Source organism: Poecilia reticulata, linkage group LG2 (genome assembly GCF_000633615.1).
Source record: "Poecilia reticulata strain Guanapo linkage group LG2, Guppy_female_1.0+MT, whole genome shotgun sequence".
NCBI lineage: Eukaryota > Metazoa > Chordata > Actinopteri > Cyprinodontiformes > Poeciliidae > Poecilia > Poecilia reticulata.
Window position 1 is genome coordinate 39,583,125 of NC_024332.1, and position 16,768 is coordinate 39,599,892.

Below are 16,768 nucleotides of genomic sequence, written 5' to 3' on the forward strand. Positions count from 1 at the left end.
GTTTCTCGTTCAAGAATAAATGATAACAATAACAAAAAGTCCTCCTGTCTTCCCCCTTGCCGTCATGATATCTCAACAACCTTAGTTGATTAGTCAAATAGTTCAATTCACTTCTGCTTTCTGTGGCCACACCTGTTCTTGCTAGAGGTACATGTTTGATTCCATGTTTGATCTGCTGATCTCTTGATCATCATATAAATCATCAAAAATAAAATGACTTGTAGAATGATGATTTTGAAGTAGTTTCATTTTTAAAATACTTAAGAYAAATCAAACCCGATCCTCAGTGTGCTTCAATGATTATAGAACCATCGACGCTGTTTCTGATTTGCTGAACCATTTATTTGTTCCGTTATTCTGCAAATCACTTTAGATTTGAGTAAAGCATGGAAGCTACAATAAGACTAATTAAGTSCTAATCACCTGACCAAGGGTATTCCTTAGTTATTAAAAACAGCAAACTCCTGAATAGAAAAAACAAGATTACTGTCATCCTATTTACTTATGTGCAACGGCTCCTAATAGGTTAGCAAACAGAAATGAAATAGTATTTGCTTAGCAGTCATCTTTCAGGCTTTGTTTAAATTTTCAGAAACATTACTGTGGAACAAGTATTGTCACAACATTAAAAGCTGTAACAACGCTCTATGTTAACTTGCAATTGCAATTTTTTATAGTTACCAACCATCACTTCAAACAATTACAGTGAGAAATCCCAACTGCAACACTGGCATAATGATAAAACAGGCAGCAGAGAGCTTTATGCAATATGCATTTGTGAGGACCATGTTTTAGTCAATGTTCCTTAATACATGTAGCATCGTCCTCAGYTTAATGTCAGCTTACAGTAGTGAACTACCYGTTTTTCAAACTGCATGACATGGACTATGTTGTTTCTAATATAAATATACCTTTGGAGTTGCAAAATAAAGCAATAATAAAACCAAGGTGGTTTAATGGTTGKCCACAAGCAGAACTGAATGGGCCTTTCCAATTAATACGCGATCTCATCTTCCACAGCTCCTGCACTGATACAGAGATTTTCATCTGGTTGGTTGTGGGAACAAGAAACAATAGAGGTCGTCACTACCCTGCATCCAATTCCRCTGAAGGTTTTTGTATTTAGAAAATAAAACAAAACTTCAGAAATAAATTCACATTTTTGCCAACAGTTTCCACCTGCTGGGAAGACGTTACCAGCCTCCACCATCGATCTTCACCCACAGCTAGCACAGCTCAATATGAATATCTATGTTAATAGGCCAATTTTTAAATTTAACTTCAAAATAATGGTTGAAATTATCAGAAAACGTTGTASATCAGAAAAACATTTAAAAGAGGATTAAGATACTGTATTTTCCGCACTATAAACCGCACCAGATTATAAGGCGCACCTTCAATGAATGGCCTATTTTAAAACTTTTTTCATATATAAGGGGCACCGCATTATAAGGCGCAGAGAATAGACACTGCAGTTAGGGTTGCCACGCGTCCCGTATTGGACCTATACGGGACGCGGTTCTACAAATGTGGATGTGTAATAATAAAGAAGTGGTACCTGAGTGCTTTATATAGTAGGCTGCCCCAGTCCTTGTTTCACTCACGGCGTTGGTGTTGCAATATTGTGCCCAGCTGCTTTCTGGGTAACACAGACCAACCGACACGCTGCCGCCGCAGTCTATGTCTCTCTTCCCCCGCCGTCCCCAGGCTTTAAATGTATAAGGGCTGGTCCCTTGGTAACCCTAGTCGAAGCATCCCATATGAATATCTAAAGCCACTTTGTTGACATAAAGAATGTCAACAAAACAGTCCGACTCGAGTCGGCAAGGAGAGCCTTCTGCGACTGGGCCGGGGCGTGGCCGGATGATGGTCACCCTTCTCCGTTCGCGCACAGCATGTTCTTGGAGAACGTGGTGCTAAATGACCTGCAGACGACTTGATTCTAGACGGTCGGTAGGTAGATAGGTCAGTCAAACTTTATTAACAAAACAGCGTTCTGACAACTATCCCAGCATGCACAGCGCGCTTCTTCTTCTACAGGCAAAAATGAAGTCGGCGGCTGCTTACCTGCTTACCGTAGTTGCTAGACCTGTTGTGGCTCAATATTGGTCCATTTAAAAGGCGCACCGGATTATAAGCCGGTGCGCCTTTCGGCTTTTGAGGAAATTGAAGGTTTTTAGGTGCGCCTTATAGTGCGGAAAATATGGTACCTGTAAATCCCAGTGATGTTTTTCTGTACCCTTATTAATGGTCTGTGTTGTGATGCTAGTATCTACAACCTAACCGTAGCGTACCATTGTCTTATAGACCTACAACTGAAGCAGGCCCAGAAATGGCGTGGAATGGGTCAGTTGTATTGAGCGCTTTTAAAATGTAAACGGACAAAGAAGCTTACTGAGCGGCAGAGACCCCTACTGTATCGCTCGGTGGAAGTGAGACATTAAACTTCAAATTGAGGCCTAATTTATGTCCCTCAAATACATTGAAACATGTGAAAGGATTCTACCTAAATCTGAATATTCAGTGAACTCATTTCTAAATGCTTGGATTGTTGCAAGACACTTTCAACAAGTGGCTTTTGGTAATTATTCTGCTTGTTTGGTGTTTAAAATAGGTCCATTAAATCAACTGGAATAGTCTTAGATCATGTCCATCACTTTAGATTATGTCGTATTTTTGCCGTTAACAATGACATCGTAGTGTTCAATGATGACACKGTACTGAGTAGGTTACTTTACTTCACAGCCAGAGTTACTTAATTCTCAGAAACATCTAGTGGAAATACCCAAACTGCTCCAAAGTGGGTTACTCCCTGCTCAAAGCTAACAGGTGTAGTTTATTCCTMTTTTATCACATCTGTRGCTCCTCCTGCTCCCACACAGGTTCAGGTGTGCTTCTCAAGAAAAGCATGGCTCCAGCCATGGGAAGCTTAATCATCCCCAGCTGAGCCGCCTTCACTTCTAAAACMCAGAAGTTAACCCAGAGCTAAAGGAACACACATAGAGTTCAGACCGGAGTACTGTTCAGCCCACAAGTGAGAAATTAATTTTKTATTTCATAATACGAATCTGGGTTGYTTTTATTTAGYTCAACTTCAAAACCAATGTCTGCCTAGCAGTAATTTAGGATGGATTCATGGCCACGTTATCTCTGCTCTTGTGAAACCAAACAAACATTGTCAGAAGTTCATTTTGMAGAAATACAGCGAGTTTTGATTTTGAATAAAAAGAGGAATGTTAACTATAGTTTAATTTTCAATCTGTTGCTGAACATGACTGTGAGAGAAAACCAGACCACACAAACCAAAGCAGCATATCAAGATATGCATGGGGTTAATATTGCAAAAAGACCAAAACAAGCAGCCGGGAATAATAAGTCTTTCTTTGGTAAGTTGAAAAACTTAACAGGTTTGTTTATGTTATTTTTCTTGYTTCTATATTTTTCACATGAATTCAAGACTAATTTTGTAGCACCCTCTAATTATACAACATCTGACTATCAGCACTAAACATTTCTCTGAAGCCTCAAACTTCTATCAAGCCTCACATGTCGACATGTTATATCAGAGTCTCCTTTCAAACAGCTTCTTAGAASTTTGTGTTCMCTTTGAGTTYAGTTTTAAACACATCACATAAAATGACTGCCTTTGAGTTTTCTTCACTGAGTAACAACCTCCACACTGAAGAGCGTTTTTGTCAGTGCACCTGGTAGTGATCATATATGATTTGAGTTTTTGACCAATCCGTCATTGATCCTACCAGTCAAACAGAAAATTGGAAAAATATATATTTATATTCAACAGGCAATTTTGGGGGGGATTTAAAATCATGCTTTTTTTTTTTTAATTAAGTATTTCACTTCCTGTGAAATACTTAATTTAAGGAATATTTAGAAAATACAACTGCAAATATCATTTCAGAAAAATAAAATATATGAATACGGAGTATAAACCCTGAATTTGACATGAGGCTAAAGTTAGAGTTCATAGCTTGATGGTCTGCTAAAAGGTTATAAGTACTTCATATTTCAAATCAGTGCTCTGCACCTTCCTTTGGTATAAACCCAGATTAGACAAGCTAAGGGGCTAAAGCTAACCGCTAATCCAAGACCAACAAGTTATTTGGTCTCATTAGGAATATTGGATTTTTTTCTGTAGAAAAAGAAAACTGTATTTTTCTATTTATTTTTTTGTATCAACATTTATTTGATGATCTGAAGCTTGAAACCCAAACAGGCCACAATAAATGTAGGCATCTGCAAGGGGACGCCGCATCTACTTCAGGTAAGATGTTATCTGCTCACAACTTTTTAACAAATCTGCACTTCAAAAATCCTAAATGATCCCTTTAACTATTATGCTATTGGGGGAAACAAAACGGTGGCCCAGGGGCCCATATTCTCCTGAATCCGTCCCTGGACAGAACCTCTTCCTCTGGRTTTCATTCATAACTCTCTGGTCCCGATGAGGTGCTCCATTCAAAGTGAAATGCGATGCAAATTCATAGTCATTCATGCACTTCGACTGGGCCACAGATAGAGAGACGGGCGAGACAAACGGGACTGAGCAGGGTCCATATGATCCTAGCAGCAGGCGGCGGAGGAACCAACTGCGACCCGAAAGATGTGGCACGGATGGTGGAGGATTACGTCATCGTAGGAAAAAAAAAAGGAGGACGCCTCATCACAGCAGACCTTTACCATCCATAATAAAACAACCTCCCATCCAGCAGGCCGATTCAACCAAAAATAACGATTATTAATGCAAAGCCACGCTGAAAGCAGGCTCTCTGTAAGCAGATTATCCACGCAGGCGGAGTGGTGTGACGTTTCTAGAATGTAAAGCCTTGTTTCATCAGTTTCTCACCAACAAGCAACCAAACTCTGTTTCGCATTTTCTGACAGACGGTAAAATAAAAATAAAAAATGTTGCAATGGTGGCGAAAAAGCCGCACTGAAAGCTAACTGGACTCGTCTTTAAAGGGGCTTATTGTACACTGCCCAATGAATGAGTTGACTCCTTTATAGGATAAAAACAAATAAATAAATAGGCATGTCAAYACAATGGTGCAYGGACGGGTTTTAACGCCTCAATGCATGTTTCAAATGCATCGCACATTTCAATAGCCACTGTTTTTAAACGCAAAAATATTGAATGGGCTAGAAAAAAAAAAAAAAGAGCAGCTAGCCAACAAGCAGGCAGCAAAAACAGTCACAGCTTGAAATGCGTTTAATTTTCTTCACATTTTCCTTTTTTTATAAAAGGGGCTAAAATAGAAAAAGCATCTTCTGAACTGTTACCCCAATGTTATGTAGCATTATTATCAATTTCAGCTGCACGGTGTATAAAAGTGACAGAGCTAAGCTAGTTTGCTAACGTCAACTGTTAAGAGGAGAAAAATATAAAGAGTCCCCATTCTTACCGTCATAAACTGCTCCAGGGGCGTCCAGTTTTTAAGGAATTAAAGTGTTGCTGTGGGAGAAAATGGTTCGTGTACGGGGGGCGATGTAGCCCGGACATCCAAGATCAGTTGACCCAGTGCCGATGAAAGCCGAGCAGCAGCATCATTATCACCGCGCCGCCTCACACACATCCATCCAGCAGAGCGGGGCCTCCTCCGGGCTCGACCGTACGACTTGCTCGGCGACGACGACGACGGATAATCCACAAGACAGAAGCCCCTGCAGCAAGCATTGGCTAGACGCGGTCCCTATCCAGTCATTTCAGGCAGACGGAATGAGAAATGCAGTCCCAAAGCGAGCGAAGAAAACATACAATGTGCTGTCAGAAAGAGAAGAAGGTTGGAGTTGAAAACTGTCGGATCACAGAGAGAGAAAATGTTGCGTTTCTGACTTTTCCAGCATGAGCCAGCCCGTTGTTGTCAGCGATCCCTGATCGCTCTCTCTCTCTCTCTCTCTCTCTTTCTCTCTCTCTCTCTGCAGCTGCTCTCTTGCCTTGCAGCAGCACGGTGCTGCGACGTAATTGCGCAACCGCACAGGATTCTGGGGCGTGGCCGTGGAGCGGGAGGCGCGGTGTTTGATTTCAAACGCACCAAAGTAAACATACCTAATGTAAACGTAGTTTTAGAGAAACTATTAGTTTTTAAAAGACGTATTGAAAAGCCTGGAGGCAGCCCTCATTTTGTTATATTTTGCCCAACAACCAGGCAACTAGAATCACCAACTTCTCCCTACAATGTTTACATCATAGAGTATKTAAACCTTTAAATATATTACTTCCATAACTAAAGTTACTACTAAAGTTAAAATTATAGTATTTTCTACCCACCTCTAAAATTTCTGTCTATTATGCCGACTGCAAGTAACTTGACTCAATGAAGATCATTTAATATTTTAATTAAAAATATGCCAGACACACACACACACACACACACTACAGTTTGTTAAAATGAGACTTCTTGTTTGTCTGTAAGCTTCATTGTTCTAATGTTATTTTCTGTCTGCTGAGCTTGATGTGCCATTTGAAGATCAGTAACAATAGATTTTGTTACTAGAAGTTACACATAACTTCTTGTTACTGTAAATTTTGGTGTTGAAAGATGTATSTAAAAAAATTGTACAGAAAAGTGTTTCTTCTGCTTGAATTTATTTTGTAATCATGTTTTTTAAATTTGTATTGTTCTTTTTTAACTTTAGTCTTTAAATTACCAGAATTTGCACAAAACTTTATGTTTTTGTCTGTCAGATTACACAACTTTGTCCAAAACCTTAACATTTAGCAGTTGTTCTTCTTAATTTTGGCTTATTTAAAAATAAAAGGTAAATTATTTCAAGAATGAAGCATTGACAAAGATACAGTGACCAAAAAAAGCCCAGACGATGAACGAGCTGTCTTTTTGTCTTTTTGTCTGCTCACATCTCAGATATTGCACCAGTTTGCATGAATGATTCCTATAGACTGTGACCGCATTTAAATGGGGGGGGGAAATCATACACCATCTGCTATGAAGCAGAGCAAAAGCAGAAAGACCTGAAGGAGATTTCCCCTGTGAAATATTCAGAGTTTGAAAATGACTACAGRACAGAAGAAAGTGTTGTTGATTTAATGACAAAGGCTTAGTGTATGAGGACTGCTAATAAATAAAAATATTYTAATCATTTCTAGATTTGTTAATCAATTGTTACTTTTTCTATATCTTTGTGTTGAATAATAGAATGTAAAGACGTGAGTGAATGTACGCAACTGACTTTTGTTAAATCTAATTTTCAACCTCAGTGTTTTGCTTTAAAAAAAATTGTTTAAAGAGGGGATAAAATAGGCTAAAATAAAACTATGTATTTTAGTGTATGATAGCATAAAGTTATAAGTGTATAGTCATTGAAAGTATCAATTAAATGCAAATATTTTTGACTGGCAATACAGAATTATGACATTTATAGTACAGTAAGCTGATGCAAATAGACTGGATTTTTATTTATAAAAACCTCTGTTGATAAATTACAGAATCCATTKTGTTATAATAAATCAGTATTTGAGACAATACACATATATATTTTTTAAAAATCTCTTTAAAAGTTACTTCATTCATTTTATATATTTTATGCWCTTGACCGTCTATTGAAAGACAACCAGTAGCACAGTCATTCATGAACACTGCAAACGGGTGCTGCTGGATGCTGTGAGAACGGTAATGTGGGTTGTACTGACCTCAAGTGGCATGAAAAGACAAGCTACTTGTTCCACTACAGCAAACAATGGATCCATTGTACAGACAGCTCTGTCTGGCATACCATAACGTGCACTGATGAAGCGGAGTGGCGAGAACAAGACAATGAAGCCAGTGTTGATGATCTGCGCGGCTAAAGGACACTTTGTAGTCAGAGAAATGATAAAGTGAACATGACAGTTCAACTTTGTCAATTCAGCTACTGCTCTATTTTTTATTTTTTTCCGCACTTCATCCCACACCAAAACAATAAGTTGGAGCAAAAACATCAAACAATAAATGAATAAAACATTTGATTGGTTTAACCTTTTGTAGCTTTTTTTTAATGAACAGCAAAATATTCATACATCTCGGTCTTTTTTCGCATTTTGTCAGATCTAATGTATTTTGTTGTGATTTCAAATTGTAGTGCATGAAGTGTAATGAAAAATTTAATGTCTGTGTTATTGTCTTTGTGCCACCAAGATTGTGCAGTGAAACTGATGTGATGTTTATGCAAACCAACAATAATAATTTGTGGTGATGAGTGTTTATATCTCACTCTAGGTCTCTATATAGATGTCTGACACACACTCCACTCTGACGTTCCTGCTCCTCATGTATGGAATGCCTTTAGGGCAAAAAAGGTGGGAAATTTTATGTCTCTTTCACACATCGGCTGTTTGTTTTCATCCAGTCACTGCTTGGGTGGTAAAGAACCAATCATAACCAACAAGTCTAAATACTATTGGGATTTAAGAAAAACATAAGAGAACACAAAACACTTGAATTTTGTAGCCTAATAATAAGTAGTTGAGCATATAAATAAGTTTACTCGGTGGATTTCAGTAACATTTCTTGATATAATATCAAGAAATGATCTTGATATTAGATCATTTCTTGATCTAATATCAAAAAATGTCAGATCCCACCACAATCTCTTACCAGTCACCACTGCTGGGTCTGATCTGTGAAAAATCAGACCCAGTTTTGAACGAGCAGTATATACAGTATATATAAAAACACACAGTCTGGATTTGCACTTCATTTGTCTTGACTCCAAAGAGCAGTGGGGTAAAAATACAGTTTCTATCTGCAACCTAATTATGCGTGTCTATATTTAGTTCAGTCCACAGGGAGTTGGATTGAAGATGTAATTAAACAGCATATCTGAACCTTGTTAATGCGCAGACGGATGACCTGGGGGAAATACAAGTGCTGGATGAAGAGGTCTGAGTCACTGAGCTGAAGATTGCAGCAGTTTAGTTTGGTTGTACAAAATTAGAGATCCTTTGTGTGTTTTTCTCCTTGACCTGCAGGGAATAGATATCAGTTTTCCATGCAATCTGAAATAGATGAGTAATTATCATGGCATCACAGATATCTGATTCAATACTTTGTTTCCTCACTTGAAAAAGGTTTTCTTTTGCCTTTCACTGAATATTTACACAGCATACAAGATATTGTAACCACAGATGAGGCTGTTTCACATTCTCTACCAGCTCTTAGCAACAACAAGCTGTTGTTTCCCTGTAGGATCCTGTGGAAATAAGACTGACTCTAGATGTGGCACACTTCTGCATCGTTTGATTTTACTTTGCTGAAATGAAGATAGTGCCATTTTAACTGGCTGTAAGCATGATTTATTGTATTTTAATACGTCTGCAAAATCTAGCAGTAGCAGATATATAACATTAAAAAATACTGGACAATAGATAATGTTCAATGAGTCCCGTTTTATGTTAAATAACACCTTATGCTCTCGCCTACGACATGCAAAATACTCACCTGTTTTGGTTATTTCCCGCCAGCAGAGGGCGCCATTTATCTGAAACCTGCACTATTCCAACAGTTATTCCATCAAAAATCTCAGGCTAAACTCAACAACTTAAGGTTTTTAAACTTTCCTACCACATTCCTGACAAAATTTTTTTTTTTGATTAACCGATCTTTCTATTGTACCATCAATTTAGTGTGTGCTTGCATTGTTGTTTGCCCGGTCTGCCTCTATGATGGCCTGTGATGCACTGATTGCCACAAACAACCTGGAATTCAGCAAGCATATAAGAAAGTGCTCTGATTAGATGAGACTAAAATTAAACTTTTTGGCCTACATATAAAATATTATGTGTGGTAGCTAAACAATACAACACATCATTTCCACATTGATGCATGGTGGAGTACGCATTGTGGGGAAGTTCAGATATAAAGAATTTGTGGCAAAACTTTGAAACATTTCTGTTCACAGATGCTCTCCATGCAAACTGACTGAACTTTTGCTATTATGGAATCAAGACAGGGGAAAAGAAGATGATTCTAGAAAGTTTTAATTGAAGGGGGACAAAATAGGTATGCAAACTTCTCAGATATTTCATTGGAAAACCAACTAAATTAGAAATGTACAATWTCTCTTCAACTTCACAATTATTTATTTGCTACTTCTGCTGGACCATCACATGAAATCCCATCTAAATATACAGAAGTTSGTGGTCAAAATGTGAAAAAGTTCAAGGGTCGTTGATATTTTTTCACTGTGGCGCCTCAGCATTAAAGCAGCAAATGTCAGCTGAATTCAGAATCAACCACATSTTTTTATTGGATAAGAGTCACAAAGTCACATATCTGACACCTTGAATTCTATCTTTTAATGACAAAAAATTAAATATTCAACAGATGCAGAAAGGCATATTTCTRTTAGAAATATCTGCCTGCTGGTAAGAGCTTTGTAGCTTTATGGTTCGTTTTATGCTTTCTSTTCTTTCATCAGAGCAAGGATGCCTTCTCTCCTGGAGGTGTAAGGCGTGTGCTTCAGCTGAAGGACATGAGCAGGAAACAGGTTYCCACTGGGCGCGTACATCTCCTCKCCTTTCTGTCCCATCAGTGAGCGCAGCRTCTTGTTTCTGGACAGGATTTTATCATAAAACTCCACTCCTCCTCTGGCGTACTCCCGAGACACTCCCGCTGCATGTTTGTCTGCGCTGTAGTCAATCCACTGGCTGAGAGCGTCAGAGGTGAGGAAGTAAGAAACGGCCCCGATTCCCAGCGCCACAATGTTCACTGCCCCACGCATCAGCACGGGGCCGCCATGCARGCCGAACACCTGCTTCAGCACCACGCTGTACACCCAAATCCCGCCCAGGCAGAACGGAGCRACRAYGGCTGTCAGGACCGGACCCCCGGAWTGTAAGCGGGCCACCTCCCGAGCGATGGCGAACTTCTGCGCCTCCCCGGAGAACACCAGCGCCTCCTTCAGAGCAGAGCCGGCCTCGCTGCTCCAGTCCACCGTTTTCCCGCTGATGAAGATGTTGCGGTTGGTTATTCCGCTCGGATCGTCTGTGGTGCTGTTAAAGTTGGCTGGGATGCCGATTTGGGCGCCAGCAGGAAGCCACGGAACACCGGCACCAACCGGGTGGAACCCGAAGGAGGCGAAAGCGGAGAAGTTCTTGGCTGAGCTGACACCGAAGTCCTTCAGGACCTAAGAATGACGAAATTATTAAAAACAACTACAGTCAGCGCCGCAAAAAGTGGATATGCAGGGCATAGGGGCACTGAGCTAGAAGGGGCAATAAATGGTGGAAAAWTTATTTTTAGTTGAGAATTCACTGGGAGGGAAGTGTTTCACTGCAAAAACACAAAACTTTACCAAGCAATTGTGGTGTAGCTGCTCAGGCAAATGCCACCTGACATAAGAAAGCTAACTTGCAAGTAACTTTTCAGCAAGAGATATGAGCTTTTTAAAGTCAATAATTTCTTAATATTGATTAAAGTTCATATTCCATAATGGCAGATTATGGCCATGGAAGAGGCCATAGTGGAAAAGGGACAAAAAAGCTTTTCAAAGTGGCTGACAGACAGAAAGAGAGATATTTCAATCCATCAAGAGAAGGCTTGTAAATATGCAGATTAGATTAAGTTACTACTAAAATGACAAGTGACTGTTGTCTGTTTTACAACTGCGTGCTGCAGTTACAGGTGTACAGAGATGCTATTGATGTGTCCACATACACCTGAGAAAGAACGTAGCTGCACCCCAGACTACAGTAACCCCATGAGAGAGTTACTGTTTGAYTTTTTGTTTGACTGTAAATCTGATTGAAACAACAGAAATCAAGCAAAGCTACCTGCTGAAAGACACTTTCCAGCTTTTCCGACAACACCACCGGCTCTCCTTTATGCCAGGCTTGATAGAGCTGACGGTAGGACGAATCGGGGAAAACGTGGTAGAACATGTTGGCTGCGAAGACTCCTCCACAGCTCGCGATGAGCAACGGAGCCCGGTACTTCTGGAGAAGCACCGAGAGCTTGAGGAAACGAGACGCCATCGTGTGGTCTTAATGCAGATGTCTCAGCCTGGAGCAGCAACTTTCAGTACGTGATATCTGTGAAGGAGAAAAATCTTTCATCAGCCTCTACATATGATAGATAGATTCTCTCTATGCTGCCCCCTTGTGGTCATCTAGCAAAGAATGTAGCATGCAGAAACTTGATGTTACATAAAATGATGCGTTGAGAATCTTCCTTAAAATACCCAGAGGGGCCAGTGCTAATGAGGTGTTTGTGATAGCAGGTGTTTCGACTTTTAAAGCACTGTGGAGAAAGTTCATGTTGAGTTTTATGAAACGCCTGAATGGTTCAGTGAACAGCTTAGCACCCAAATCTTACTGCGAGTAGTTTATGCTTTTCATCCAGCCTAGGGTGTCTGTTTGTGAACTGAGTCCTTCAGTGATTGTAGATTTTATTTTTATTATGTTTTTATATGCTAAATATATTTTTGCATACATGTTTATTGTCTATGTATTATTTTTTTATGATAATTTGTCAGTGTGGATTTGTTTCTCAAGTTTAAACTGAATTGAAACTCACAGAGAAGTTATATAAATACAACCTTTAAGTGCATTTATTCAGTTATTTTTTTATTTTTTGCTTTATCAACAATTCCCCTAAAAACTATAGCGCTGACAACAGATTACACCAAGTCCTCACAGCGTAATTTCTTTACGCTTCTTAGTCAGTAGTGTTAATACATTTATGCAAATCTGTAGAAGGAAAAGCAAATAATAGCGTTTTAATTTGATATTTTAAGAAATCTGATATTGATAGTCGGCCTTCTATCACCTGAAGAACATCTCTAGGAGTAGAGGACTGATGTCTCAACACAATCTAGAGAAACTCATCCATGCGTTTATCTTTAGCCGCATTGATTATTGCAACAGCGTCTTCACAGGTCTGACAAATAAATCAATCAAACAGCTGCAGCTGATCCAGAATGCTGCTGCTCGGGTTCTGACTAAAACCAGGAAGATAGAGCACATAACACCAGCTTTAAAGTCCCTACACTGGCTCCCTGTAGCTCAGAGAATAGACTTTAAAATACTGATGTTAGTTTATAAATCACTGAACGGTTTGTCACCACAATACATTAAAGATCTGTTATTGCTGTACCAACCGTCTAGACCCCTCAGATCTTCTGGTTTTGGTCTGCTCTGCATCCCCAGAACCAKACGAGGAGAAGCAGCATTCAGCTTCTACGCACCACAAATTTGGAACAAACTTCCAGAAAACTGTAAAACAGCTGAAACACTGGGTGCCTTTAAATCTCAATTTAAAACCCACCTGTTTAGATTTGTTTATGGCTGAATTAGGATTAGAGTGTGGGTTTTGATGTTTACGTTTCTATCCGTTTTAATTTTTGTTTTTCTCTTTTTATTTCCCTTTCTCACTCTTCATTCAATGTCACATGCTGTTTTTATTTTAATTATGTAAAGCACTTTGAAATGCCTTGCTGCTGAAATGTGCTATACAAATAAAATTTGATTGATTGATTGATAATATACCAGAACGTTAATCACCATTTATCCCCAACTATAAAAAAAAATTAAAGAGCGAAATCCAGAGCGAAATCCAGAGCAATAAATATATGTAAAGATCAATGTTCAATGTTGTCGGTTGGCATCTGTTCGCATAACTTGACAATTCTGCAGCTTATTTATAGAAGCAGTTATAAAGTTAACATTTAATACAACTTACTGCTAAGTGTCAGAAACGTGTAGCTTCAACGCTGCTATGGTAGCCCCGTAAATAATATATTTTTAAACCAGTTATCCAGAGAAAACAGTTATTACACATCCAATCATAATATAGTCAGTCACCTGCTGACGCTTTTATTTAGAGGAAAATAACACATAACACTCACATGTTCGGCGCATCTTTACAAGGACAATTACATACTTCAAAACACTGCCGGTGGTGTACGTAAAGCGATTCGACTGTCGTGATTATCAAAGCGTTTTCGACAAGTTAACGACAGCATGAGAACGGGGAAATTAGGGGTTTTCCGGATATTTATTTAAAAAATAATTGGTAATGAAACGTTAAAGCAAATAAAATATAGACTGTTTGTTATAGCATAATTGAAAAAAAATGCATGTAAATTAAAAAAGCAACAGAAAGGATAATATGATATAGTTTAAATAGATATTAGAGTATAAAAAGATTTATATTACTGAATAACCGCAGTAAGTTAAAGCATTTCTTTTCCGCAGTCAATATGTATACAGATTTGACAAACTTTGTATAATAATGTTCTTGGTTCATAAACCTGAAAAGAAATATGGAGACTTGCTTATTTATACTTATTATTATGTAAACTTCGATAATTTAGAAAATATCCCACAATCCAAGATGTTTTATTCTTAAGGAATGTGTTCCATTCAAACAAGCCACGCTGTATAATGTGCTCTTCTCTTTAAAATGTTTGCAGAATCTGCAAGAAGCAAAGCATTGGCCTGCCAAATTAAAATCTTTTGAACTTTCTGTCCATTCTGGTGACCTCTCAATAAATAAACAAATCAATACCTTACTAGACAATCAGTTCACTCCTTCTGATTGCTTGTCCAAAGCCTAAATCAATGAGTTCTTCTAAATGGASAAGCTTCTACTACTTAAGTGCAGATTAGAGAACAATTCTTATTTGTGACCTAAGGGGTCTTTTACACATTGGGGAATTCTTTGACTCTAATAAWTWTTTTTTGAAAATGTGTTCATTAGTACTTTGTATCAGCAAAAACTTCACAAGAATTTATTCTCTAAGGTTAGGACAATGTTTGTGGYACAAATTGTACAAAATAATGCGTGAATGTTTCAAAGAAACTGGTGTTCWARGCAGAACACGTGATGTGTAGGTGCCYRGGTGCTTTTAAATGTACCATGATTTTGTGGAAATGCTGCATARAACTGCATCATTCCACATTATTCATTTACAGTCACTGAAYTGAAACAGGCATCATAAAATAYGTACGCAATGTTAGTACGCAATGCCAAGGAGAAATRCCAAATATTTTTGGCATTGCTCCTGTGTTGCTGCCTTCTCATTATCTTCATGATCCTATCAAAAACTTGCAATTTCTGATATATTAACAATATGTCAGTGTATGATTTGTTACACTATATTTTCTCCCTTTTTACTTATGCCATGAATGTATTTATAAACAACTGAGTGAACATTTCCTTACACCCTACTGTATGTTGTCCTAAATAATGTATCAGCAGAGGCATTTTGATGGAATAACTATACATTCCTGAGTGTTTTCCTTGTGTCATCTGTGGCTTGAAGGAACCATTCAGAGCTCCTGCTGACAAACAACCTCGTAATTACYAAGCTTTCGGGGAAGCATTTCTTTTAAGTGGCTACYARCAGGTATTGTGACTAACTTCTCAGTCACTCAGAAGGCATCTGTTTAAATGTGGCAGAGCTTAACTTYCAAGGCCATATGGATTCAAATTCCTGGTGTTTGTGGTGTAACATGTTTTCAATATGAAAGCATGAGGGTGTTTTCCAACTAGATTCTATTTTCTATAAAGCACGGTGAAATCATGATGCTGTGAGGAAAATCTAACAGACAAAATCTTAATATGTTAGGTTACATAGTAAATGTTCATCTGCATCGTTGCACAAAGTTTTATAGTTTAAGGTAAGACTGAAAGTAGATATAGAAACTCTGAAATAATGAATTAATGTATGCAATTGAAATAAGATRCATACACTCCAATAAATGCACTCAATTCTTTTTTTTCTGTCATTGCCTATCATTAAATCAAACTAAACGTTTCCTCTTTTAGGTCAGTGAAAATAAACAAAAATAATTAATACCAAGTAAATATCAGAAGGTGTTTTTTTATATTCACAAGTTCACTTTAAACAATTTCCTAAAGCCCAGATGATGTTGTCATAATGCTGTMAGCTTCTTAGCTGACAGCATTCAAGTCAAAATAAGGCACACCTTCAGATGCATTAAAAAGCAAAACCTCAAACATTTTTTTCTTGCGTGTCATCATGAAAAATCTAAAGTGATTATTCAAGATGCCCACTGGCCTTTTTCCTCTTTGGGAACAATTTCCAGATGCCTGAATGCAATATATTCATCTATTAAAACAACATTTTACAAATCTAAACACCAAAGTGTAAAATTTGTCTATTAACCTGATTACAAAAATAAATTATCATATGCAGATTGTGGCTGAAGCTAGCCTGAGCCACACTGACATGGCACAGGATCAGAGAAGACACTCAGAGAGGAAGAAGCTACGTCTCCAAAAGCAAAGCCAGATTGCTGGTTACAAAGGCCTTTGGAGACATTTCTTGTGATCTGATAAAACTAAAATTGTAGTATTTGACCATCRTGATCCATAACGTTTAGAGAAAAACTTGGTACGACAATGTTCTCCAACCCATGGATGAAGCTTTTACATAACTGGCTCCTTCAGTGGCAGACTGCTGCATCACAGCTGCACAAAGGAGTGTTATCATAGATCTTTCTGTAAAACTTTATACCATCAAATAAAAGCAGGTATTTACATCCCTGCTTACTTGCAGTTTTTTCATTTCCTGCAAGTAGTCTGTTGTTTTTTATGTACACACATATGTGCAGATGCACTTTAAAAAAAAAAAATCCTCTTCAGTTGCACCTTTCTTTTAATGTATATGCTATTTTAAATGTCCGTTCAGTATTTTTTCTTTTGCTGTAGTTAAATTAGCCCTTTCTGAACACTATCTTATTGTTTCACCAGCAAATTTGAGATTCATAGCTGGTCCAACAGAATCAAAT

The 16,768-nt window shown here is 38.2% G+C and overlaps 2 protein-coding genes across 3 annotated transcripts in view; both read right to left on the bottom strand.

The window, feature by feature from the left end:
• Positions 1–5,920, bottom strand: part of ptpn4a (protein tyrosine phosphatase non-receptor type 4a) — an 84,519-nt gene extending 78,599 nt beyond the window's left edge. Inside the window, exon 1 of the mRNA XM_008402567.2 lies at positions 5,421–5,920. The gene's annotated coding sequence lies outside the window, so the exon portion shown is untranslated. The remainder of the gene's footprint in view (positions 1–5,420) is intronic.
• Positions 5,921–9,974: 4,054 nt separating this feature from the next.
• Positions 9,975–13,954, bottom strand: tmem177 (transmembrane protein 177). 2 transcript variants are annotated; one of them, XM_008402535.1, is made up of 3 exons: positions 13,858–13,954; positions 11,786–12,043; positions 9,975–11,139 (listed from the first exon to the last, which is right to left on the bottom strand). In XM_008402535.1, the coding sequence occupies exons 2-3, from the start codon at positions 11,984–11,986 to the stop codon at positions 10,408–10,410; spliced, it is 933 nt and encodes a 310-aa protein (XP_008400757.1). In that variant the 5' UTR covers positions 11,987–12,043; positions 13,858–13,954; the 3' UTR covers positions 9,975–10,407. The 2 variants fall into 2 exon arrangements, with proteins under 2 accessions (XP_008400757.1, XP_008400765.1); XM_008402543.1 differs by lacking the exon at positions 13,858–13,954 and adding an exon at positions 13,692–13,715.
• Between the last annotated feature and the right edge of the window lie 2,814 nt (positions 13,955–16,768).